We start from the raw sequence: 27,785 nt of genomic DNA, 5'->3' as shown, positions 1-27,785 counted from the left end.
GCAAAACCCTAAACACTTCCCTAATACGGCTATTTAATTCCAAGTATCATGAAATTAAGCATTAACAACGTTAAAGGTGTAGTACGAACTTTGAGACACCAGCGGTGCTGGAAGAGAAGTACCTAAAATGAGTGTCTTGTGTAAGAAAGATGTCAGTGTCCACAGAACACAAACACAACCCCGGAGCGGGCCCCGCACACACGAACGGGCCCTGCCAGGCCCTGCCCCGGGCAGCCGCCGGGGACCTGCCAGGGGCTTTTCTTTGCGGCTGTTCACCGCTTGCCTGTCTGTGGGATTGTTAACCGCGCAGGAAGCAGCCGGGGCAGGGGAAGAGTGTCAGCAAAGGCTTCACTACAGCGGCAGCAAAGCCTTAAGCTAAGTGGCAGCCGCTGGCTTTTGCCTCTCTGCCTCGGTTTATCCCCCGAAGCGCTCTCGCTCACCGCGCTTTGCCATCAGGCAGCGCGCTGGGCAGCCCGGTACGGCGGCCGGGACGGGGCGTGAGCCCGTCATGGCGGCGGCGGTGGTGGCGGCCGGGCGGGCGTGTGCCCGCGGCGCGCTGCGAGCGACCTGGCGAGGTGATGGGGAGCGCGGGGCGGGGGAGCTGCGCGGGAGGGCGGCGGCCACCGGCCCGGGAAAGCACCGCGGGAGGCGGCGGACTCTCCGCGGGGCGAGGGGGCGCGATGAGGGTGCACAGCCGGACACCGTCCGTGTGCACAGCCATGCATACCTGTACACAGCCATACATCCCTGTGCTCATCCACACATCCCTGTGCACATTTCCATCCATCCGTGTGCACAGCCATGCATCCCTGTGCACAGCCATATATACCTGTGCACAGCCATACATCCCTGTGCACAGCCATACATCCCTGTGCACAGCCATGCATCCCTGTGCACAGCCATGCATCCCTGTGCACAGCCATACATCCATGTGCACAGCCATGCATCCCTGTGCACAGCCATACATCCATGGGCAGAGCCATAGATCCACGTGCACAGCCATACATCCCTGTGTTCATCCATACATCCATGTGCACATCCATACATCCCTGTGCACAGCCATACATCTGTGTGCACATCCATACATCCATATGCACAACCATACATCCCTCTGCTCATCCATACATCCCTGTACACATCCATACATCCCTGTGCACAGCCATACATCCCTGTCCACATCCACACATCCCTGTCCACAGCCATACATCCCTGTGCACATCCATACATCCCTGTGCACAGCCATACATCCATGTGCTCATCCACGCATCGCTGTGCACAGCCATATATCCATGTGCTCATCCACACATCCCTGTGCACAGCCATACATCCCTGTGCACAGCCATACATCCTTGTGCTCATCCATACATCCCTGTGCACAGCCATACATCCCTGTGCACATTTCCATACAACCCTGTACACATCCATACATCCGTGTGCTCATCCATACATCCAGATGCACGGCAGTGTGGGTGGGGCTTTGCAGTGTCCCTGCTGATTCCTGGTTTTGAGGCATGCCCTGCTGGGAGCAGCCCCTGCTGTCTCACGGGTTTCCCCGCAGGGTTGCTGTGGGGTCAGGGCAGTTCAGGTGGTTCGGCTCTTCCTCATCCTTGCAGGGCTCTGGGCAGGGCAGCTGTGCCTTTGGAAACCTGCATCAGTCACCCACCCACCCGAGGAATTGGGCAGTAACATCTGCCTTGAGGTGATGGAGTGACATGCTTTGGTTTGTAATTCACATTGTTTTTTTCTTCCTATTCTTTCTACCTTTCTCTTCAAACCCTATCATGGACTTTTTTAGTCAATGGGAATCCAAGTTTGTTTTCTTTAATTTTTCTGTAATTTTTCTTTCTAGTTTTTAATTCTCTTCTTGCTTTTCAAGACTCAAATGTATTATTTTTTTGCCCAGTAGGGGTTAAGTATACTTAGAAGGAAGGGAAAACCTCTTTATCTTCTACAGTCCTCTAAAAACTTTATTGCCTTTCTGTTCTTAAATCTAAGTAGTTAATGAATTTCAGGTTTATTTTCATCCTCAGGCCAATCTGTAATGAAGTGGTGCCAAACTGTGATTAGAGCCTGAACATTAAGAGGGGCTTGAAGACAGGGGGTAACATTTTCACACTGTAGTCACAATAGTATCCTTAAAAAACGTCAAGCATTTCTTGCAGGTAAACCAGGAAAAATAAAAGGCTGCAACTACTTCTTTATAATTTATTAAAATCACTCTATCAGCAATATGCTCTAAGCTTTCTTGCCTTCTTCTGTTCATGACATTTTCTGCTGCAACATTTTCCCTCCCACATTCTGCTTTGCACTTCAAGACAAAAGGTTCAAGTCTGATTCCCTTTGAAAACCACTGGCTCCATGTGTGTATTTGCAGAAAATACAGTTTTAAGGAAGGAAATGACACCTGTCTGTCTTTGTTCCCAGGGTTTGCTTCTGTGCCAGTGAAAGGGGGTTGCAGTTCCTACTCCAGCCTGGCATGGGCTTTCCAGACACGGTGCTCCCTGTCTGCCCCCTGGACTGGGACAGTCGAGCAGTGCAGGAAAAGCAGTTTCTTCAATACCTGTAAGTCTTGAGTTGGATAAAAATTATTAACTGTAACAAACAGGAGAGGGAAAGAAAATAGTGCTTTGGGGAGATACAGTAATGAGAATCTGTGTATATTGACTTTTTTGTATCTCATGAGATTACAGTGACAGCCAGGGGTGTTGACAGAAATGTGTGCGCAAAATCAGTTTATCATCTTTCAATAGCAAATAAGGGTTTGCTTTATGTCACAGTGAATCCATCTAATATATGTCATTGGGTGGGAGGAGGAAGCAGCTTCCCTCTGTTTCCTAGGCTTTTATTGAGAGTATAAATTGTGTGTTTATCTGCTAAATTATTTTTGAGCCGCAGGCAGGACGTGCTGTTCAAGCTGTGCTGCCTCAAAAGTGAAATTACTGAAATGCAAAAATATGTTACACAAAAACACAATCCTGGTAAGAATCCTGCAGGATTGTCTGGTCTGGTGCAGTGTTTTCCTCCAGTCCTGAAAGGAATTTCACCCATGCTTACCATAACTGAGGAAGGATGGCTGTTTAAATTCACACTCAGGACTGTGAACTTAGATAGCTGAAGGGATTTTTTTGCTTTGTGGTTCCTTATCCTACCCTGTAGGGGAAGAAAAGAAATGGTAATGACACAATCTCTGGCAGAAGTAGCTGCAGCAATTAGAAAGTCAAAATTTGATTGTTTGTAATCCATAGAATTTCAGAGATCTGCAGAATCAGGCTTTTGAACTAGTGGTCTCTTCCTATTCTCAACATCTGGATGACAGAATACTGCATTTGTTTTCTTTACATCTGCTAAAGGAAAGGGATTAAACAATCAGGCTGGGCTTGTTGCTCATCCAGTAAATTTTGACCATTGACTGATTCCAAGTAATTGAGAGGTAGATGAGATTCCAAGTAATGAGGGTAGAGAGGTCTCCAAAGACTTGGGAAAGGCTGCAGTGTGAACTGCAGGCTCTGCATGGAAAAGGCTTTCTAAGGATGCCACCTGCAGGAAAAACTCGTACAGACAAGCAGCAACAAGATAAGAATATGTAAGAAGCCACCCTCTGTTGTTATTTTGTTTATCTTAAATTAAACATGAAGCACCACAAGTGATTGCAGTGTTCATTAGAAGTTGTAGGTTAGATTATTTCCTTAATTAGGCTTGTATTCATACTCAAAAGCTCTAGATGAACTCTGTTCTACCAGTAACTTTTCAAGATGTCTGGTTACATGACTGAATTAAAAATATTTTCTGGGATGACATTCTTGTTGTTTAGTAAAATTTTATATATTTAGGCAAACTACCTAAAACTATTGGCTAATTTAGTAAAATGTAACAACCTGGAAAAATGGAAAGTGTACCTCCTTTAGGTATTAAGCTGAGACAGTAGCTATGAGATTCAGAAGACTCAGGGTTTTGTATTTCAGAGTACAATTATTCTAAGAACACTTTCTCTTACAGAAGGAAAAAGCAAAATCTTCAGAATTCAAATGAAGTGGATACAAACAGTATAAATCACTCAAATCCTTAGCAGTGCAGTTGCTTCAGAAGTGGCAACATTTAAAATGCAGATATGAACATTTTATGTGAAAGAGTTGTCAAGTGAAATGTCAGCCAAATGACAGGGCTTTGTGTCTGAGAAGGGTGACTGGATTTTTCTCTCTTGCTAGTGAATGTTTAATTATCTTCCATCATTCCTTGGGTAATATCACAATGCTCTTGTTATTAAGGTGATCTATGCCTTCAACATAGATATGCTTTTTAATAGTTTGACTGGTTTAAATAGAAGGATTTCATTTAAGTAGGGGGAATTGCAATTATCCTGGCCATTTATCTCTGATCCTTACCCAGATAGTTCTCTCCTGCAACTCTGACCCAAAAACATACACAGGGATTTATTCTTGTCCTATGACATATTTCAGTGAGTTTTTAATGAAATAGTGTAAAATCACCTTCTTTCATAGGTTTCTTCTTTCCCCTTTCCTCCCTATTGACCATGGGAAGCAGTTCAGTTTTCATTTACTGGTTTGGCTGTCTCTCAGCCTTAGGAATTATCTTTGACCCCAGGCATCCAGACCAGCATGATTTTCTCAACATCCATTATGTATCCAAGTGCATGTGAGATAAAGAGCTTTTATTTGGTACTGGGACTATATAAAAATTATACTCTCCTACTCACAGTTAATTCCATCAGCTACCCTTAGCAGCCAGTTGTGGCATCATAGAATGGTTTGGACCTTAAAGAGCATCTTGTTCCAAAGCCACTTCTGTGGCCAGGGACACATTTTCCTGCTCCTTGAGGCTGCTCCATAATTACATTTTGTATCATGTTTTTGTAGTCTTATGTGAGTTTTCTTTGGGCTAAGTTGTTCATTTTGACAGTCATGTCTAACTTGATGATCAGAATTTAAAAATACTTAGTTTTCAGTTTACAAAGAATTTTTCTTGAAGTATGAACATTTCAAATAAATAATTACAGAGCTGCCTTTTGTCATTATCAGTGGTGCCATAAGAAGAGTTTTGATGTTTCAGTATTAAGGATGTAAAGAGTTATATCTGTACAACTACTTTTTAATTTTTTTTTTCCTTTTACAAGAGAGTTGTCTGTATGTTGAAAAATAGTTGGTTAATTGCTTTTAGTCAAAATAAAGGGGACTGAATGCCTTATAGTTACTTGTACCTGGAGAGGCATTCTCTTGGGTCTTTTTTACAGTATTTATTTTGATGATTTTATGGTATTACTTTTCAAAGGCATTTGGCCTCTGATTTTCATTTTGTTTTGAGGAACTCAACCAAGCCAAAGGTGTTTAGCTTGCAGACCTCACTGAAATTTCTCCATATCCATCTGGTGACACTGAGGCATGATAGTTAGTAAAAAATAAAAAATGAAAGCTTTAATAATCAAGGCAACCTTCAAAAATAGTAGCATTTCCAACATACACTAGCTACATTTAAGGTCCTTGGTTTTTCATAAAATGTTATAAAGAAAAAAAATGCAGTTTCTCAGATGCTGGGATCATAGCTGGATTTATTCAGGGTTTGAATTGAGACTGACAATCAACCTGACAGTCCCACAACTACGACTTCTGCTGACATTGTGACAAATTGCCAGTTTTAGAAAATGTGAAATTCTAAACCAAGTGCACTGTGGAAGTGTGCTCAAGGTTTGCAGTTAAGTGGAGTTATTCCCTGTGTCAGTGTAGCAGTGTGAATGCATCTTTTGGAGTATTTTCCAGGTCTGGGTTTTGTTGTACTATCAGGATGCAGGTTTTGTTTCTGGATTTTGAGGAAAATGCCCAAATTCTTCCATTCTATCTTGGGGCGAAGAATAATTAGACTATAGGTGTCTTTTTCTGACAAGAAATTTGCAGACCCACCTAAACAAAATTTTTATGCAATCTATGTGGTTGGAGCTTTTGCATTTTTAAACAATGTTATTAAATTACTATGAATAGCTGGGTAACAGTAATGTAATAGTAATTACTATGAATAGTAGGTAGCCCCAAGAGCTTCAGACTTGTATCAACAAAACCAAACAGAGGACAGAAAGTTTGGCAGTAGATGAGGGTTTTTTCTTTTTTTCTTTATAGGAAGGATCTCTTTCTTTGAAGAAAGCAATGTTTTGAGTGTGGTGACTTAATACACTTGAGAATAATATGGCACTGTATCTCATCTATCTCTTATAGATCTTATAGATCCATGCTTTTCTGTTCATGGCCAGGGTTAGACAGGAAATCAAGAAATTGATGTCACATGGTGGCAGCCAGCTGCATTTCAGAGGGGAAGTGGCAAGAGCAGTTCTCGTTGGGGTGATTTTGATGAGTGCTGTAGAATCTCACATGTTAAAAGTAATTCTTCTGGTATTAGTATGCCATTGTTCCATTTTTCTCTCATTAATAAATCTCTTTGTATTATCATCTGAAAAATATTACCTTTTGAATCAAGGAAAGAGGATTCAACCTAGAGGAATTAAACATTTTCCTTAAGTAACTTTTACAAAGCCTGAGTAGGTCTTGGAATTAAAGACTTCCACTTTTAAAACAAAGAGGAGAATGTATTAGAAACAATTCAGGGATAACAGATGGTATGAACTGAGTTGGCAGTTTTTGAATAGTGTATGAGTTCAGCTGAAGATGATTAAGGTATATGAAGTCAAACTCCATCCTTGTTTTGGATGGTTCACTGCTGTTGTTTGGGAAGTAGGTTTTTCATGTAACTGTGAGAATGACTCTAGCCACTCATAAGCATTGAGCTTGAAGCTGAATGTTAATACATGCAATTGGAAATGACATCTAAATGTTTAAGCCAGTGAGTTGTAGGTTTTGCTCTTAAGGCAGCTGCTCTGTGTTTGTGTTTTCCTAGCACCTTTACCCTAAATGCTTTGTAGGTAAGGATATTGTTCTTAGGCACATTTTGTAAGATGGTGGAGGGAGAATAAGATATCATAAGGCCTAAATTTAAAAATACAGTGAAGCACTCCTTCTCCTAACCTAAGATACTTAAATTGCAGTTTTTTGCCAAATCCTGGTTAGAGTAGTTCATGCCTCTGTCCTAGGAATCTTTTTAAGTACACATGGAAAGGGAGCTGGAAGCAGAAAGTTATTTTTTTGAATGGTTTTTGTGAAACAACAGAGAGAGGTATATTCCTGCAGAAAATGGGAGACCAAGGTTGAAGTCCTTCAAATCAGAAAGTGTGTGGGTCTCCAGGTTCCAGATAAGTGTGTTGAAATTCTGGATTAAGTAAAAAAGGTAAGTTAATTAAGTTAAAGGCCTGCATGCAAGAAGAAATGTCTCACTGTGGTCATTAAGCAGGTGTTTATAGACTGTAATTTATCATTAAATTTGTAGTAGAACATGTATCAGCACATTCTCTGCTCATTCATATTTCATATGCATGAAGCAATTTTTTCTAAATCCTGTTTTTGTTTGGACATGGTGGCAGATCCATTGGATATGGAGAAGGAATGGGGTTGAAATATCATGCCTTGTAAGATTTCATCTGTTAATAATAGTGTATATTCCAGGCTGAAACCTGAAAGAGAATGTGACTGAAAAGACCTTACTGAGTTCCTTGGGGTAATACAGTTGCACAATGTGATGGTGGTGTTAGTGGACAAGAGTGCATTAAAAGAAGCATGTTTATTATAACAAGTTCTTTAGTCTTGTTATTATCAGTATTAATGTTTTTTTTATCTCTGCTGCCACCGGCTATTTGTCACCAAAAACCTTAGGAAAAGATTACTTGTATTTGAAAGAAGTGAGCCTACTTAGGTATTTAACAAAATTTATTCTTCTTTTCTCCTTTTACTCCCTTCAGTTTTCCAACTTATTGCTCTTTGGCTTCCTTTGTATGCTCAGCAAGCTGTGAATTCATTTTGCAGGAGACAAAGAAATCTTATTTTAATCTCAGTTAATGAGTATCTAGGATACAGGTTTCTGATGGGGCTTACAGCAAGTTTTTCAATATTTGTGGTTTCCTGAAGTGTGCCTGTCTCATTCCTGATATTCAGGGAGAATATAAAAAGACACAAACCCAAATCTTTTCCAGAATATTACAGGTACCTTTTGTAGAGATTAAGTGAAATAGAGTGATGTCACACAGACTTACTGTTGGTGGTTGCTAGTGATCAGCTTGCAAGAAGCATACTTTCAGCTCAGTTTAGTAGGGGATCTTTTTCTAGTCTATAAAATAAAACCTTATAAATGACACTTCTTCCCCCCACTCAGTAGCTCTGTGCTTTTGGGTAACTGACTAAAAATGTGTAGTGGCTTTTATGACTGGTTCTATTTTAGCTCTTGAGAAATGCATGCAACACCCTATTTCACAAAGGCAAAATAAAATAAGCCCATAAATCTCAAAGACAGTGCATATCTGCTGTAGTGTCTTCATTCCAGAGCATCTCTACAAGTGTGAGAGCAGTGCAGTGGCTCTCCTTTCTGTTCTGGACTTACTTCCTCCAATTCAAAACCTTTCTCCTGCCTATGTATGTGCTCACTGATCACCTTAGTGCTTTGCTGCCAAGTCAGATTGACCTTTCTTACTCATAGATTTTTATTTTCTCCAGTGGTGTGTTGCCTGTCTGTCATAAGCAATGTCCCCAGCATTGTAATCTTCCTGATGACAGCCTATCCCTTTCATATCCCATTCTTGTCACTTCAGCTTAAAATCAGTGTGATACCTCCATCCCATAAAGAGCTCAGCTCTGCAGCCTGCAGGCTTCTGATGTGCTTCATTAAATGCAGCTGCTTTCCAAACTCATGATGGTATTATTATAGACTGATGAGATGAACTGCACTTTGGGACGAAATGTGATGTTTTCATCTGGTTCTAATTTTGTCAGCATTTGTGCAGTGCTTGAGGCCAAAGTTTGACTCAGCCTGACCTGTTCTTCATGGATCTGTTGGCATTGAATGTTCTCCTTTGGTGCAAGACAATGCCCTTACCCTGTGACCTTTGCTACTTTCTTCTTTGGAATTAAAGGGATCTGACTGTATGTGTATTGGAGGTGCAGCTCAAAGTGCAGGATGTTTTTTTTGGTGTGTATTACCAGCTCCACAGCTGCTCTTTTCTCTTAACTGCTTGTTGCTGCTCCTCTGCAGCCTCCTTTGTAGCTGGTATGACCCTTTGTGAGGTCACCCAAACTGCAGATTGAGGGACTGTTCCACCATAAAAATAGCCTTGCAAAGAAAAATATAAGTGCCTTTATTGTGATTCCATGTTTCCAGGCTAGCAGGATTATCATTTTTTAAGAAGAACTGCTGGAAAACACACAGTGTTTTTTGAATAAGCTAAGAAGCTTAGCAGGATTGATGATCAGCATTCCACCTAATAGAACAGCACCATAGTTCACTTGGCATGAATTTACTGAAAAACATATTACCTACTTACTTTGCTTTTCTTTTTCCCTGGAAACAATTGCAGTAAGGAGGTAATGCATTTTTATATAAGTTTGTTTTGTTTTGTATTGGTGGGGTTTTTTGTTGTGGGTTTTTTTTCCCCCTCACACAGCTATATGCATTGTTGTGTTGTAATCAGCTGGAAGGTTTTTAGTGACTGATAGTTCAGATACTGGATTTAAGCCATCTGATACAGCTGGTGTTTGTGGGATTTTCAATTTTTTTTAACTTCTAAACCTTTGGACATTGGGGTTCACTTGAATGTCTAGAAAAGAGCTTGCAATTTCAGACAACAACTTCTTTTTTTACAGGAACTAAAGCCTACCCAGGAGCAAATTCAATTCTTGCCTCACAGCATATAAGAAGTGGGATAAACTTTGCTGTTATCTCTGGGCATTTCTACTGGTCTGTAATACACAGATTCCCACTTGCAGTAGAGCCAAAATCCCTGTTACATGTTTTACTTTGTTGAGCTGTTCATACACCACGTTTTTTGGGTATGTAGTGAATTTGAAGGCCACTGCTCTTGGCTGTCCTGAGTTAATACTAGTTTGTAGCTCCCTGGACTTGCAGAGTTGTCCTTCCTTGTGTACTGACTTTCCAATGTACTGAGTTTGATTGCTGGATTCAGGATTCTCAAAAAGGAATCAGTTATGCTTCCCACTTGGAGAAAGATATTTGAGTGAATGGGTGTCTGTCAAACTCTTGGAAGAACCACCTTGACACCTTAAACAAACTGAATACAAAAATAAGGCTGGGCACTTAGTGGCACCATCCTGGATTGTTTCTGTCCCTCCCTGTGTTGTCAGCATGGCAGAGCTTGCTCAGTTCCAAAGCATTTTCCAGTCTGTGGGACAGAATATCTCAAGCACATGTATCTGAAAAGAATTAATTGCTGTTGGAGAGTGATGTTATGTTTATTTTAATTCCCCTGGTTATAAGTGTTTACTGACTTTTTTTTTGTCTGCTTTTAATAAACAAAATCAGTTTGTAATCAGAGGAGACAGCCATAGTAACAACCTGACCCTTACTGGCTACTTGTTAGGAATATTAGTCTTTAAATCAATTTTGAAAAAGCTTGTAAAGCATGCACTTGGCTGTGTGCCTCAGTGCAGTAATCAGGAGTAGAGGCACATCTTTGCACCAAATACATGTGCACAGAGTAGGAAATTACTTTCTTGGCAAGGCAGTAATGCCATAGTTTAAATTCCAGTAAAGAAAAGATCAAGCAGGTTTCAAGTTTGGGGATATTTATTCAACTTCCATTTCCAGTGTAAGCTGTACTTGAATATAACTTAAGGAAGTTCTTTTTTTTATTACAGTGACAGCTGATCAGCTGTGGAAAGGAGCTTTGGCAGAGACTGGTGTGGGAGTAAAGAAAGGAAGAGGAAAGAAAAGGAAGAAAAAGCTAAGGAAGAATCTCAATAGAGGCCAGGAGATTGGTGAAGGTAGATTCACAAATACAAAGCTGAAGACATGTTTTGATGTTTTTGTGTGTAGTGTTTCTTGATTCATAAGTGGACAAGTTTCTGTGTTGTCAGAACTGCTTGAAATATTTTTGTCTTTAAACAAAAAAATCTTAATACAATTATTTAATGTTGGTTTTGCTTTTTCAGATAGAGATTCTGCATCATAGAATGCATTTGAAATATGTGAGATTTTTCCATTTTGTTGCATTTTTCCTGAGTGCAGAATTGCAATCCTAATTTGGAGCAGAGCATAATCTTTCTGTGTTGTTTTTTAGGACGTTCTGGTTTCCTCTGGCCTGGTCTTAATGCTCCACTGTTGCAAACTGGGAAAGTGCAGCAACTTGCCCAACGAAAAAAAGAGGAACGAGAGAGAATTCAGACTGAAATTATTCAGCAGAGAGATACATGGGAGAAGAAAAAGAAAATAAAAATTAAGAGAGAGGGAGGATGGAGTGGAAAGTGCTGGGGAGGTATAATTTTGGATCCTCCTGACCCTGGTCCTAATGGAGGTAAGAAAAACAATTATCTCCTTCCTCTCCCTTAGCTTTTCTGAGGGGAAACTTGGAGAAAGTGAGATCCAGAGTTTTTCTGTGATTGAAAATTGTACTTTATTCCAGACACAAGCAAGCTAAATCAAAGAGCAAGTCCTGCTAACACCAGTGAAATTTGTTAAGACATTGCTTCATTTCCTGTACCTGTTAGACTGTTCTGTTATAGACTGTATGATTTTATATGGTATTACAGAGAACTGTGTTATGTCACAGACTGTTACTGGAGTCTTAAAGGATGAAAATGTATTTCTGTGTCCAGCAGCAGTTGTCTTGAGTATGAAATATAGTCATGTTTTGGTTTTTTTAATAGTTTCTTAAAGGATCCTGTGGGATAAATCAATCTTTTTTAAATTCCAGTTCAAATAATGAAATAGGGTTAAAGATTATGTAATTTGAATGTAGCTTTTAGAGAAAGCTGCAATAAATAACTATCATAATAACTGTAATAACTATAAAAGTGTTTTTTTTATTTTTAAGTAGTTCAGTATAGTGAAACTAGAGCTCTTATACATACAGCAGAGAGGTGACTTTGACAGTGCTGTTACTCAGACTATTAGAGATTCTATAGTAGCTTTGACATTTAGAAGCCTCATCTTTTTCAGCTAATTAAACACGAAAAAGACTTGTCAGTCCCTGTTGAGCTGAGTTTTTATTGTGAATTTCTGCTTATTGACATCTTTCTGTATACTTAGATGGTAAGAGGAGCTAGGAACAACAGGTGGTATTTTCTAGCAGTGTTTGCATTTCATTTTGTTACCCTAAGAGCAAATATTCTGTGGAAAGTAATAATGTGCAATGTGGTAATGGACTTGGCCAACTGTTACTGAATCTGTCAATGTAAAAATAGGAGATTTGAGAGGTTAATTGTCCCAAATTCCCCACAAGTCACTGGTGGAACATGGAGCAAGTCAAGAAAGTGCCATGGTTCTAGTTCCATACTGTGAACACAAGACTGTGTTGAGTTTATCCCACTAAAAGAAGTGACAGCTGTTGTAAACAGTGTTTATGCATTTGTGAACTTTACCTTCTGGTGTTTTCCTTGGTTTTGCTTTTGGCTGGTACTGCTGATGTGGATTACTTGCATTAAAGTTGGATGTGTGGAGCAAGCTCTAGTCAGATCAAGTTTTGCCAAAAAGAGGAAAGGGCACTGCAATCAAAACAGGAGAATGAAGCTGTCAGCTTGTGTTACAAATGTGTTTGAGAAAAAGCAATTTCTGATTAGCAGGTACTGATTTCCTTTTAATCTGCTAAACATGTCGAGGATCTTTGGGCCCCCACAGTTTTTTCAGCACCTTTTTATTCAGAGGATTAATGATTTTGCAGGGGAATTGGAACATTCACTGTGTACAAAGCAATGTCAAGGTGGTAGGAAGAGCAGACCTGAAACTGCCAAAGCCAATGAATCCTTTTGGCCTGAGACTGGCATGACTGGATTCCCTGGTGTCACTTATTGTGCTGGGTAGGAGTAGAGAAAGAACAGTATTTTTCTCTTAGAAATGAAATTACTTTTCTCCCAAGTTTACAGTGTTTCTTTAGCAACTGAAGAGCTGCAGAGGGAGCAGAGAGTGCCTGCTGGGTTTCATATCCTTATTGTGAGCTAGAAATCTGCTGTATGTAGACTGACAGACCTCTGAACTGTGCCAAGATGGTCATGTTTATAAAAATCTTAAATGTTTATATATTGAATGTTAAATGTGTAAATGATTAACCAGTGCTGAGTGAAGGACTGAGACCCCAGTTCTACACCATTACATGATTTTAAACTTTCCTCCAGTATCTCACTGTAACCACACCAAATAAAGGTTTTCTGTGTTACACTGAAATGCTCTTGTTCATGGGGTAAGTTGGAAAAGCAAGAGGTTGTAAGGACTGGTAACCAAATATGGTTATTTGAAGTGGTTATGTATTGTTTTGTTTCATGCTCCCCTTCCCCTTTCTGGAATTTCACAAAAGTGTGGATAAAAAGTACTTGCAGTTTCACAGAACCAAAGAATAGGTTGAGTTGGAAGAGACTTTTTACAGGTCATCTAGTTCAAACCCTAAATTTCTTTGAATCCCTGTTAATTTCATGGTAAAAGCTTCAGAATATTCTGAAAAATGTTGGATAATACTTTAGTCATAATGAAAGTGACCCATACAGTTTTTGCTCTGTATGTATGAAATTTGATATTTATTTGCAGTTTTAGGGCAGTATTTAGGGAAGAGGGCAGTTTACACTGCTGGTTCAAATTATTCTTGCATTACCTTTTCTACTTCTTGCTGAGACTGCTTTATAAATTACAGCTCCATAGAAATTATGTCCTTCTTAATTTGTACCACCCACAGGGGTGTGTGCTGATAGAAAAGTAACACAAGGAAATCTAACCCTGCTTTTCTCCCAACAGAAACTTACGAAGATTTTGAAACAAGAGTCATCGAGGTAAGCATTGCAAATCTTCCCAGGGACTTTGAAGAATTATCACTACTTTGTATTGACCTTGGAATTGTTTAACAAGTCTGCTAAGTCAGTATTATAGCGGTAGGAACTAGGCTGGTTTTCTGTTTCAGCTGCATGACATGTACAAGCACAGCCTATGGGAAAGTGAGGTAATTTGTCTCTTCAATCCAGAGAGAAGGGCTGTAAGAAACATTTTCTTAACAAAATGTCCTGATTCACAACAGCTCCTTCTCTGCAAGTTAAAAGAATAATCAGACAAGTCAGAAGCTGAGATACCTGACAGCTCTACTGCAGAAAAGCATCTGAGGTTTGTCTCTATCCTGATAAATGTGCAAATGGGTTTCCTTGTCCTTGATTATCTTTCTGCATTTTGCTGAGATGACCATCAGCTGGAATTCTATCCAGTGGCTTGAATGTTTTCTAGATAAATCCAAATCTTTGCTTGTGGCAGTGAGTTTTAGCATCTCCTGAGACGTGGAAAACAATGGTGCTGTATTGTAATCTCAGTCTGGGTAATTAAAAGTCATGAGTTGGTTTCTATTTTTTTTTTTTTTAATCTTGCAGAGGGGAAACATGTAAACTGTTTTAGATGTCTGATGTGAAAAGGATAAAAAACAATGGATATAAATAAAAAGCAAGGTAAATTTAGACATAAAGTATGACTTGCAGATGGAAATTTGAATACTGGAATAGATTGGGAATATGTGGAATACCTGTCATTGGAGCTTCTTAAAAACAAATTAGATAATCTGTCAGAAGGGATGGGGGGACAAAATCTGTGACCTGTTAATCCATTTTCTTGTCTCAGTGGGTTTTTTGAGTGGACTGGTCCACACTATGGGCTTTGACTGATACAGCAAAGACCATTTGGAGCACTTTTCCTTTAGCGGAGTCTGTGTTTGAAGGCCATTTGTGAAAATGGAACTGCTCATAAAAGAAGTGAGTTTTGTACCCAAGCCCTGAGCTGGCAGTGCCTTGTGTTGCCTGGAGGGGCACATGGCAGAGCAGAGAGTGTTGGTGTGTGCCATCCACAGCTGATTCTCACCTTGGATGCTCCAGCAGGGGAGTTTGCACTAGCAGAGTTATTTACAAACAGCAAAGCTGAGTTGCTCTGCAGTGGTTGCATGTGCTACAGAAAACTGTCCCAGTGCTTTATTATATTTGAGTAATAAAACTTTTAGAAGCAGGTTGGGGCTCTGCTGTTACATGAGGTTGCCACAGATGTGAACTGAGAAAGTGGAATGCTATTGCAGAAAAATAGCAGCAAAAATTCTCTGTTCAAAGTCAGCAGTGAGCTCAAGATAATTGAGTCTTAGAATTTTCTGATAACAAGTTTTGAAATAAATAGATCATTTTAGCATTCCTGGCTTTAATAGGTGAGAGGCATGCTGCTATTTCTGGATGTGTTTTCCATTTTCTTTACCTTCACAGCAGCACAGGAGATTAAAATAATGTTTGCTGGGAAGTTGTGCTTCACAGCAAGAAACTCAGAGCCATTTTTAAAAGACTGCCTTATGAACAAAGATACAATAGGCCCTTTTTGTTGTAATTATGCTACAGAAAAGGCTGTGCTGTTTTGCTAAAAAAAAAAAAAAAGAGAGAAATTGCTTATTAAAGAGTTTTCTTATAATGTAGAAACAGAAAAGCTGCAATTTGATTTCTCCTGACTGAAAAATAGAGGCAAACTCAGATTTTCATGTCAACTAGAACTAAAGTTATCATAGAGAACTTGGGTTAACTGTTCCTTACTTACCCTGCCAGCCTAAGGCACATTTCCTGTTCTGCTGATATATTAGAGATAAGAACAATCTCTTTAAATAGAACTGATGGTAATGCATAACTAGTGTCTAACATAATATAATCACAGTGGTAATTAAAATCTCCAGGTGTAGCTGACATGTGCCATTATTATTTTCACTGGAAGGTTGCATTTCATGTGTCATTCACCCTCAGATGAACTTTATTTTTTCCCCAAAATGAACATGGTAATGTAGGAAAAATAAAAGTAGCCTACATGACATCCTGTGTTGTAGCAGTAATTGCCTTGTAGTGAAATTAGAATTAAAAAGTGCTTGTGCTCAGTAGGGCCTGAAGGCCCAGAACAGGAGGTTAGTGGTCCTTCCAGTGTCTCATTACAGGGAGCTTTCTAAAGAAGAAGAGAAAGTTAGAAACTTTTAAAAGATAAAGTTTTGCCCTTTGCATAAGACAGATCTCAAAGGGGTTTTGTCCAGCACTGGAATTGCCTCCTACCAGTTGTGAAAACTGTATTTGGTGATCATTTACTGCTTTGTTCATACTTTTCTGTTTCCATTGCCTGTTTCTGGTGAAGGCAACTTGAAGAACTTTGTGCAAGCACAGCTCCATTTTAGCAGGGTCAGTGCAACCTTTCCAGTGTCAGAATAGCTCTGGTTTTGAAACAGATGTTTTAGATATGGTAGTATCATTTCTAAATAAGCAAACAAAAATAAACAAACAAAAATAAACAAATACTCAGATTTGTATTTAACTACAGAATGCAGAGTAGCATTAGGTGTTCTTGTCTTGGTCCATTTGGATCACTCAGATTTGGCATCATAACCTGTAAATTAAACTTCATTTCATGAGCTTGCCAGGCAGGAAAACAACTAATCACTCAATCCCCTTTGTGCTGACTAACCTAGCACAGGAATTCATTGACTAGTTCTTCACTTAATTCATGAGGTTTCTAACTCAAAAGTTCTCCAGTTCATAACTAATAACTATGAAGAAAACAATTGCCAGACCAAGAGTGTTCGTCCTTCCTCCTCTGCTGCAGTGCAGGTGTGGGACTGGGAGGCACCTCTGTCACTGATGTCATCCAGCTTGGAAATGTGCTCTGTGCCGTGGCCATGAGACTGTGAAGAGCTGGGGCACAGAAAGCTCAGGGTGGCAGGGGTTGCATAATGGCTTTTGTTTCCTTTCTGGATATCTTGTTTGCCTTGTTACTGTCCCTTTGACATGAGGGAGCTGCTTCCCAGCCTACATCAGGCATCAGGCCTCTTCTTGGCTCAACTTGCTAGACTTGCTGCTTGTGATGAAAAGAATATTCTATAATGCACAGCCTAAACCCTTTGTTTCTTTTTATAAGTCATTGGAAATTGTTTTTTCAGAAGGTGCAAAAAAAAAAAAATAAAAAGGCTTGTGGAAAAGAAATGCTGCATGAATTACAGTGTCTGGGATCTATTGTTTGACAGCCTTGACTGAAAAATTATATGGTATAAAGGATACTCTCTGAGTAATAATTTACTTCTAATGAGATGTTGCCTCAGAAGTACTTTTGGGATATTTGTAGGCTCTAGATTTTGCTTCTAGAATACAGGCAAGTCTTCTGTTCCCTAGATGATACTGTCAGTGTCTTTAGACTGGCAGTGAAAATTTCAGACCGTTTTTAAGATACCACCTGAAGCCACCTGTCACAGGAAAAAATGAGAGGTCAGAGATGTGCACTATTTCTGATACTCTTGGAGTACTCAAAGGTTTTGACCTGCCCTAAAAGTAGAGTTTAGGAATGCTACCCTCAACTGGTTCTGTTTAATAAATACTTGATAATTTTTATCTCTTCCCTGTCAGCCTGTATGGAAGAAATAATTGGTCTTTGGAGCACCCAGGAGCTTTTGAGAGACTTTTAGTTGGGCATCATTATGGCTTATCCTTTGAAAAGCAAATAAAGCATTTCAGAAGCAGAGTGACTGAGGATGCATTACTGATCTGAACTCAGGTGGGAGCTGCAGTATGAAGACACACTGAGAGAGGAGAGAGGAGCAGGATGAAGTTATCAGTGCTGCTTGTGTTTTGTGCTGATCATCTGTGTTTGGCTTGGCTTGCAGGACTCAGTGTGGGATTGCATTCCCATCTTTCTGTGAGGGTTCTTCGATGGAGAGAGCATCTCCTCCTCTGAGGGTGCAAGGTTAAGGACCATTTCAATGTAAATGTTGCAGCTGGGAGGTGTTCTGCCCTTGTGATACAAATCTGCTCTGCCCTTGGTGCACAGAATGCTGACTGGGACATGCTGTAGCTAACATGGGTTTGGGTTTTGTTAACAAGTTTATTCTTTTAGGTAACTGGATTCCCAAACCCTTTTAGCTGTGTCCCTGACCCTCTCTAGGCTCATTTGCACAGAAGTGCTTTTCTTTCAGCATTACACCTTGCTCTCATTTTATCTCATTTCCCCTTGTACCTTGCAAAAGTATTGGGACCAGAGGCCCTCACCCCAAGAGGGGATCAGCTGTGCAGACACTTCTCTGTGTAAGAGTGGCAGTGTCAAGAGTGAGCCCTAGAGGTGGCAGCTTCCTAGAAATCATGACTAGAATAGGATTTCTAGAAAGGAGGGATTCCCAAGGGCAGTCAAACTGGTCAGGCATTCATTCAGCTTTGACAGGAACAAAACCTCACAGGAAGTGTTAGATTTTGACCCTTTTTCTAACCAAGTGCAACAGCTGAAAGCATGATAGTGTTTAGCAGCCTGTCTTTGAATGTAACTTACTTCCACATTGTCATTTCTCCTCTTAATAAATGTTTGAGGTGGTTTCATTTTGGTTTTGAGATGCTCTCTTCCCTCAGTTCTAGAAAGAGCTGAGTTTGCAGTATTTCACCACTGGGTGGTGGGTACAAGGAGAGATAATTTGAGGTACATTGTGATTTAGGCTGAGCATGTGCTTGCATCTGCTTTCAAAATTTAAAAGTTGGCTTTCGGTCTAACTTAAGTGGCAGTCTGATAATAGGAGTGGCTGTGTCTTGGTATCAGTCACTTGTCAGAGGCTGTGCTGTTTTAAGAGTGGCACAGAAGCTCCTTCCATGTGTCTTTATTGCCACGTCCTGGAAAGGGAGAGAAATAACCCACGAGTAGTTTTCTACAAACATCACATCCTTTATTTTTGACATGCTGACTCTATTTTTGTACAGGTGCCTACTGAGATTGGCAGCAGAAGATAAAAGTGTGTGCAAAGCAAAAATAGCATTCTGTTGATGCTCCTAGGGAGATGACTCTGCTTCACTCTTTTTCTTCCATTATTATTTTGCATTTTCTCTAAATAGCCCATTTACACAGGCACTTTAATCTTATGAGGTGTGGTTTTTTTAGTTTGTTCTTGTCATCAGTGAGTTTGAAGAAAGAAAAATAGCTTTTGACAAGGCTGGTATTTCTTCAAAGTGCTCTCTAGGATGTATGGGCACTTTGAATTAAACAGCATCTTTATTTTAATGAAAGCAAGGTAACATTTTTGAAACCCTAATCATAATCCCTACCTATTGAAGGCACTGGAATTTTGGGGGGATTGTTGGTTTTGGGTAGGTTTAGTTTGGTTTTTTTTAATTTCTTCTGGTGAATTTTAGTAAGAATGTTTAAACCATGACCAAGTATTTTCTAATAGTCTACTTTCAGATGTATAACACTACATCTAGACTAGTTTACTGAAGAATTACATATAGGGAAAAGGATTTTTATATATGTTGGGTGTATATATTTTATATATGCTATGTGTATATATTTTATATATGCTGTCTTTTTATACTTTATATATAATTCATGTGTTACATGCGGCATACAAACTGTATGTTTATATTTAAATAATCATTTAGTTCAATATAATAACAAAACCAAGGGAACTAGAACAGATGGACAAAGGATCTGAGATTGTTGTCCCAAACTGGCTTCTCTTACCCAGTGTGCAAGAAGCCAATCCACACAGAGTTGAGCTATTTGATTTATTTATATCTCTGCTCCAAAAGGGGTGCTGTGGGTAAAGCTAGCACACTGAAAGCCAAAAACTCAAACATATTTATACAGTTGAATTATTTACAGTTCTGCATAATGAATCTACATCATTGTTTGGCTAAGTTGTTCCTTGCTTAGCTGTTTCTCAGCTGGATTTAAGGTCACAGCACATTTTAAATCCATATTTGGTGTTAGGGGTCTCCACTCACAGGCAGGCAGCTTCAGCTTCAGAGGTGTGATTTTCACATCAAAATGAGCCAAGTTCACCACAGGACAAAACCTGAAGTATTTATAAACCCCAGCAGTCCAAAGCTGGTTTGGGCTGGCATGTAACCAGTCTCTTCCCCATATCATTTTAGTGACCTTTTGCCATATTCTGCATTCTCTAGGCCAAGTTGTCCTCCCTGTTCCCTTTCCCTCCCACCTGTACATCTGTCTCTTGTCCACTTTGGGATATATTAGACCATATAAGGTGGGGGACTGTAAAGCAGGGACTTGCTTGTAGAATCATGGAATATTCTGACTTGGAAGGGGACACCAGGATCATCCAGTCCAGCTCCTGGCCTTGCACAGAACACCTCAAGAGTCACACCATGTGCCTGAGAGTGTTGTCCAAATGCTTCTGGAACTCTGTCAGGCTTGGTGCTGTGACCAGTGCCCTGAGGAGCCTGTTCAGTGCCAAACGACCCTCTGGATGAAAAACCTTCTCCAGATATCCAACCTAAACCTCCTCTGACTCAGCTTCAAGCTATTGCCTTCTTCTTCCCCTCTCTTAAATGGAATCTCCTTTCAGCAGTTGTCATCTCTGTAATGAGACTGCCTTCTGCAGCATGCAAGTAGATTTCAGTCCTAAATTTTAATTCATGTAAAGCAACAACAGACCTTGAGCAATTCCTGGGAGTGCTTCTAAAATAGGTTATGCAGCTTAGGTTGTGCAGCTGAACACAGCAGGGGTTACTTTCATGAAAGTGCACTGAGGCAACTTTTTCTCTGAGTGTGGATTTTTAACAACCTTTGTGTATTTAATGCCTTGAAACCAGTGTCCCACTGCAGATCTACCCATTGACAAAGACAGTATAGATATTATAAGTGCATACTTGCAGACCTGTAATACCTTTTTTGGCAAACTTGACTCTCTCTAAAAAAAAGAAGAAAAACTAAAGAAACCCAACCCATCTGGACTATGTGCAATAACAAGAAGCTTTGTGTTGGTTTTTTTTTTTCTTCAGGTGAGAAATGTATTTTGTATGAAGGCAAAGGAGGGCAGAAAAAAATCAGTGCGTGCCTTAGTGGCTGTTGGCAATGGTAAAGGGGCTGCAGGTATGTATGTATTTATTGTATGAACAAGGTCACATCTGATGATGGAATATTTTGTGGAAGCTTTAGTAAGACAGCTGTATTCATGGTCAGCCAGTTTTGCTGAACTTTGCTCATGTGAAAGATTCAAGGCCTCGTGTGTTCCTCCAGCTGAATTTTGCTTGCACTTGGGAGTAGAGGAAAATACATGAAGAGAGGTTCTCCTGCAGAAAGATGTGTTACTCTGAAAAAACTCTTCCTGCCTCTTCTTTGGAAAGCTTCTCCATGGAGTGTGTTATCACTGTAATGCAGATGTCCTAAATGATGGAACTGAAGTTGTCCCAGGCTTTTTTTCTTAATTCCTCCCTTTAAACAGAGTGGACTATTTCTTTTGTCTGAAGCTGTCACCACTACTCAGTTGTTTGAAACAGTTTGGTCAAACACACAAAACAGCTTAAGCCTTATTTTTTCTCCTTTGACAGCAAACATCCAGATGTTAGGTGTTCATAACTCTTAAATTGTTTGTCTCTGTGATCTTCTCTGAGTATGATCTGTGCAGTGGAGTGGAAATTTAAATGCTGAGCGTGGCTGTGAAGTCCTTTGGTTTTTTCCACTTTTCTTTCTGAAGATCATCTGTTTCTCAGCAATGAAATGCCTCTTTCTGTCTTGCAGGTTTTGCAATAGGGAAGGCAGGTGACAGGATGAATGCTTTAAGGAAAGTATGTGGATTGAATATTTTTTGCTTGATGGCAATTACAAATAATTCATACCTACACTTACAGGGGTTTTTCCTGATAGTCAGTATAATTTGTAGTCTTTGCAAAGAAGTAAGTCCATGTGTTTGTTTTGTCTGTCTTGATACAGACAATCATAGAATGATTTAGGTGAGGGAAGCCCTGTAAGATCATCCAGGTGTTGATCTGACACTGCCGAGTCCCCCACCAGCCCATGTCCCTCTGCAGTGCCCTGTCTGCACTTTCAACACCTTCAGGGATGGTGACTGAGCCACTTCACTGGCAGCCTGTCCCAGGGCTTGGTGACCCTTTCAGGGGAAAAACTGTTTCCATCTAAACCTCCCCTGGCACAACTTGAGGCAATTTCCTCCCATCCTATCACTTCCTCCTTGGGAAAAGAGACTGACCCCCACCTCACTTCAGTCTCATTTCAGGTATCTGTAGGGACTAGTAAGGTCTCCCCTGAGCCTCCTCTTCTCCAGAGTAAACATTTTCATTTCCATAGAGTTTAGATGTGGCAAATCTGTTTTCCAATGTTGTTTTTCATTTTTTATATCTAATTAATTGAATAACGGTAAATTGCAAATGCTTAGTGGAAGAATTCAAGGAGAAAAATATTTTCTGCTTTTATTTCCTAGGCAAAGAATAAAGCAATAAGCTCCTTACACTTCATAGAGCTGTATCAGAACCACACAAGTAAGTATTATTCTTCCAATGTAAGCACTGAATATGCCAGCAAGAATTGGTTGCAACTACTTGCAAAGCATAAAAAAATGTTAAATAAAGTTTTTCTGATCTGATGCATATAATTCTTGACAACCTGGTCTAGTTGAAGGTTTCCCTGCTCATTGTGGAGGGGTTTGACCAGCTGACCTTTAAAAGGTCCCTTCCAACCCAAATAATTCCATGATTCTGTGCTTAAATTTTGGATACTTAATGCATAGTATTTCAGGCTCTTAATAGCAGGATTCTGGCACCGTTTAAGGGAGTCAGATACTGTCATGACATTTTTATTCACCATGAACTCCTGTTCTTTTCTCCTTTCTATGTCAGAGGAGATGATTCCCTGTGTCTCAGTCCATGTGTGCTGATCCAGCAGCCAGGGAGAGCCTGGGCTGGAGGCTCAGCCTGATGTTTCCTGGGGGTTTTTTGTTAGTACTCTGTGTGGAAAATCCAAGAATGCTGATGACTATGGGGAAATCTTGTGTTAAAAACTAGATGATTAAAACAGTATGAGTTAAATTGTATCATGTGGGCTCAGTTCAAAACTAAATGAGGCCCATTGGAGACTTACCTACCTGTTCTTCAATAGTAGCATAGTATTCACAGGTATTTCAGCATTCATAATCTATTCCAAAAATTTACCTAAACTGATCCTGCTCTTTAAAGAAGTCAGGGGAGAGTAAAACTAACTTCACAGTTCAGAAAAACAAAGGTAGTAGCTAAAGCTTTTCCAGAAGTTAGAATTTATCTGTAATGCCTTTTTTCCCCCCTCTCCAGTTTACCACGACATTTCTGTGAAATTTAAAAGGACAAAAATCCGCATGAAGAAACAAAACAAAGGTAATTGAAGAAGTTTAAATTTTGAAGTCTTAATAATTACTGACTGGTATTTATTATATTTTCTTATGGAGTGTCTAGTCTACCATGTTTTAAATGTTGGAAGTGATCAGTCATTTTTGTTTAGAAATGCCTATTGTTGCTGATATGGCTTTGCTCTTGGAAATTGGGATTTGTCCCTTTTACACTAGTGGGAGCTCTCTCACTCTTCCTAGGTGTAATTCCTTCAGTTCTCAATTACCCAGGTGTGGACACTGGTCCTGCTCCAGCCACTGGTGGCTTATAATTCTTCCTCCCACTCCAGGTCTCCCTTTCTTTACACCCTTGGTGGTTATGAAGTCAGTTTGATGTTCCCAGAAGTGGCACCTGAAGTTTCCTGATAACTCATCAGTTAAAGGGGGTGTTTGTTTCTTTTCCTCGTCTTTTTGGTTTTTTTTCAGGTCTGTGTCTCTGTATATTTGTTTCTGGTTTCACCTTTCTCCATCAATTTCCTAATTGACAAGGTCTTTAATCAGGTAACCTCACTGGAATAAACGTTCTAACCCTTTTCTGCAGCTTTCCAGCCATTTGGTCCCCAGAATGTATTTTTTGTGTCCTTCACTCAGCAGCAGCAGGACTGTCCTGCAGTTTTTAAACATCACTAGAGCTAAGCCACATGAAATAAACCTCTCTGGAGCAAAAGACTCTTCAAAAAAATAACTCCTCCATTAAAACCTTTCAAGTCCAATGAACCATTGGCAATTAATGTCAGTGTAGTACAATTATGCATTGGAGCTGATATAATCTCCATCTCTGTGATGGAGATGGATGCAAATGACACACAAGCCTCTGTTATGTTTGTGGATTTTGAAATATGTTTGTCTCTCCCTCACTCTGTCACTAAAATTATGACAAAGTGTAACTCATTCCAATTGCTGGGCCAGGAAAAGGGAAGTGATGCCTCTCCACCCTGGAGCCATTTTTAGCATCTAATGTGTTCTAACATGCTGGGTAACCAAAACAAGAGATCTCAGTGCTCCCTTCTGAGTAAGTTGAGTGCTTACAAATAATCACAAAATTTATGTTTCTTTTTACCTCCCAGGGTATGGTCTACATTGCCACCGAGCCATTATCACCATCTGCAGGCTAATTGGCATTAAGGACATGTATGCCAAGGTCACTGGATCCAAAAACTTGATTAACATCACCAGAGCTCTCTTCAGAGGCTTGACCCTACAGGTGGGTTCACTCGCAGTACCCATTAGGTAGGGGGACAGAAGAGAATGGATGTTGTAATAGTTTGTGGGCAAACAGCTCACATTCCAGGCTTAAAATGAAATAATCCTACAAAGAACAAACAGAATCAGCAAAAGGGATAATTCCTCAGCAGTTTTATGGAGCTGCCCAATCAGGAGCAGCTGTGTGTAACTCTGCCTGTTCCACAGCCAGGTATCTGCAGGGGACATCTGGATTCCTGGGCTTTCATTTGGTGTGGTTTTGGTGCCTGTTGAAAAATTCTGGGCAGAGGAATTGTGGGCCAGGTTTGGTTGCTGCTGCTTGTTTGTGTTCTGAGTTCTCACTGTGCCAGGACTGAAGCCCCAGCTGCTTCTGTTGCTGCTGTAATTGAGATCTCTGAATTCATTCAGGGAGGTGGTGGTGTTCCCTCCACCTCTGAATGCTCACAGTGGAGATGCCTCTATCTGAGCTAGCTGCCTGGAATTGATGGAAAATCTCCAGCATGCAGCATTTCATCCTGCTTCCTTTGAACACCAGCCTCAGGATGAGTCAGCCCTCTGGCAGTTCCTGGTTATCTCATTTGTTTGCAGCTTTGGTGGCTGCCAAGGTTTAGCGGCTTCCATTCCCAGTCCAGCCCTGCAGAGCTGTAGCTGTCAGGTCTGTCACCCTGTCCTGTCACCCTGTCCTGGCCACCAACATCAGTTCAGCCTCAGGAGGTGAGGGGGTTTGTGATCCACTTTGCCTGATGAGAGTCACAGATCTCACAGCTCAGCCACACCTCAGGGCAGTCAGACTTGGGGAAGTCTGGCATTGTATTTTCAATCATTGTCTTTGAGACAATCTGCCACAGAATGAACAGAAGAAATGCCTGCTGTATAAATTACTGCTTTGAGGGTTATGTACTTGGTGTGTTTTCTTCACTGCCCTGAGTAGGAAAAATTTCCTGCCACCTGTAAACATTTACTCTGTAAAATCTGAGTGTTATCAAAACATCTTGTAGACAAGGGAGAGGTGTACTTGAAAATAATGTTACATTCATATCTCTGTGTTAGCTAATGCCACCTGTCTGGGCACTAACAAGCACTTTTCTGTTGTCAAAACAACATTTGTATCCACATAAAGGCATAAAAATGTTCCTGCACTGTACAGGAACAACAGGCATGTTTATATGAGCAGGATATGTCTTTCCAGAAGCAAGTTCCTCTGGGATGACACTGTAGGGCTGATTAGTTTATCTGAGGTCTGGCTATGTGAAATTTTCCCTTGTAAGATAAGCCTGACGAATCGATTCATTTACACAGTGCTTGAACTGTTTATTAGGGAATTGCTTTTTGGGGTCTTTTTCCTCTGCCCCACAAGCCATGTATATTTTGGGCTGAAGTAAAGGCACAGTGTGCATCATTGTTGTGGTTGCTCTCCCAGGAGACTCACCAGCAGCTGGCAAACCAGAAGAGCCTGTACGTGGTGGAGTTCCGGGAGGAGCAGGGCCCCCTGCCCATCGTGGTGGCCCTGCCCGAGGGTGCTGTCCGAGAGGAGCCTGAGCCGGAGGACGAGGTTCCAAACACAAAGCTGGAGTGGAGGGAGGTGAAGGAAGCCCAGGGAATGCTGAAATCTCCCTGGGCAAGCGTCAGACGGGCGGCGTGCTGACAGCTGCCTCCCAGCTGGGAGAGCCTGCCTTACTACAGGGTGTCTGGGCTTGGGTTTCAGGGGAGGGCAGCAGGAGCTCTCCCATGTCATCCCATGTCACTGCTGCCATCCAGGAGCACTGTTTGCTTTCCCACAGTCCCCCAACCACTGTCTGAGTGGGAATGTTCAGATGGAAGCAGTCAGTGAGCGTGTCCTCGGCTCCAAGCTTGCGTTTATTCCGTTCCAGAAGATGGTTTGTAATCAACAGCTCCCATGTTACTTTCACAAGTTCTTGGGAAACTATTGAAAATACAAGATTGTGAAAGCAATAAAGAATCATCAGAGTGGATTTAGTTTGGGTTGTTGGGTTGTTTTGGTTTTTTTTTTTGCAAAATGCTGGTGTCTGGGAGATGCTGAAACAAACAGCAGTAGTGGGAGTTGGTGTGTGCACTCCCTGTCTCACTGTTGAGACTCAGGGGTTACATTCTGTAGCTCTGAGCGCCTGTCATGGCATTTCCCCAAATGCCAAAACATGCTTGGGCCACCTCTTTTGTTAGTATGGGAGAAAATACCTCAGGAATCCTTCAAGACCAGACTGGGAATTTACATTTGGAGTTCTGATGTTAAAGAAGTTTAGGAGCAATGTGTTAACACTGATTCCAATGCAAGTTTCTAAAGACAGCAGTTGTGTATGTACAGACAGGGTAAATTTAATTGAATCTTATCTCACTCTTGCAATGAAAATTCTAATTCCAAGGCCATGCCTGCTGAGCAGTGGGATAAAGGTATTTTTCCTGTTTGCCAGCTCAATCAAAATGTACCTTCAGTAGGGATTGCCAAGTGTTCAAGTTGCAAAGTTTCTTGCCACCAGCACATCAAGCTGCTCTTGGGGAATGTGTGCTCACGTTCAGCTGTTGAGGCATCTCTGCTGTTGAGCTTAGGTCCCTACATAAAATTAATCTTTAGTGGCTTTACTGTTCCCACAGGTTTGTTCATAGTACCTTGTGTAGATGTTTTACCCAGCACACAGATTGCTCATCGCTCACAGACAGGGCTGGGTGTAAAATGAGAAACTCCTGCATTTTCCATGGAGCTGGGTGTAATTTTTTATTAAAAATCAAATTCTTCTCCTGCAATTCAGAAGAAGATGGAAGTTCTCCCAACTCATTGCATTGCTGGAGGCAAGGTATACAATATGCAAATATTTGGAGAATGGTTTACGTGGTGGTTAAACCACTTTGTTAAGCAAGACCAACCAAGATTACAATCTGGGCATGGTTAATATGTCTGCAGTCTTGTTTTTAATTGGAACTGAGGTTTTCCTGCCTTCAAGGGCATAGATTTAACTAGCATGTAATTGCCTGCTCTGCAGAGCAGGTGCCTGCAGACCTCCTTGTCCAGCTGAGGAAGCTGGAGAAGAGCAGAGATGAGAATTCCACAACCAGATGAAATCTGGTGGTGGCTGTAGGGGCACAGTAGGCCCAGTGTTTCAAGAGTGTGAGTGGGACTTGTAAATGCTCTGAAAAAAACCTGATTTGTGGCTTTTTAAAAGGGCTGCTCCATCCAGTTCCATCTGCAAGGGAATCCCAGCAATGGAGGGATGTGGGAATTCCTGAACAAATGCAGGGTATCGAAGGAGTAACCCCACATTTTGGGTTAGGCTGGGAGCAGCTCTGCAGGCAGGGATTGCAGTGTCTGTGTTCAACAAACTACAAGGGCCAGCTCTCCCATACT

General features: G+C 40.8%; 1 protein-coding gene across 1 annotated transcript; it reads left to right on the top strand.

The window, feature by feature from the left end:
- The first annotated feature begins 489 nt into the window (after positions 1–489).
- MRPS5 (mitochondrial ribosomal protein S5) lies at positions 490–26,404 on the top strand. The gene is made up of 11 exons (XM_079324778.1): positions 490–575; positions 2,425–2,562; positions 10,755–10,880; positions 11,177–11,410; positions 13,837–13,871; positions 20,850–20,940; positions 21,589–21,635; positions 22,289–22,346; positions 23,151–23,213; positions 24,292–24,428; positions 25,848–26,404. The coding sequence occupies exons 1-11, from the start codon at positions 509–511 to the stop codon at positions 26,070–26,072; spliced, it is 1,221 nt and encodes a 406-aa protein (XP_079180904.1). The 5' UTR covers positions 490–508; the 3' UTR covers positions 26,073–26,404.
- The last annotated feature ends 1,381 nt before the right edge of the window (positions 26,405–27,785 follow it).

The sequence above is a fragment of the Erithacus rubecula genome (assembly GCF_903797595.1).
Source record: "Erithacus rubecula genome assembly, chromosome: 2".
NCBI classification, from domain to species: domain Eukaryota; kingdom Metazoa; phylum Chordata; class Aves; order Passeriformes; family Muscicapidae; genus Erithacus; species Erithacus rubecula.
This window is presented reverse-complemented; position numbering and strand designations above follow the sequence as displayed.

Coding starts and splice junctions, on each gene's coding strand:
- MRPS5 (XM_079324778.1), top strand. CDS start 509: ATGGCGGCGGCGGTGGTGGCGGCCGGGCGGGCGTGTGCCCGCGGCGCG. Junction 10,881..11,176: donor AGGCCAGGAGATTGGTGAAG/GTAGATTCACAA, acceptor GTTGTTTTTTAG/GACGTTCTGGTTTCCTCTGG. Junction 21,636..22,288: donor GGATGAATGCTTTAAGGAAA/GTATGTGGATTG, acceptor TTTATTTCCTAG/GCAAAGAATAAAGCAATAAG.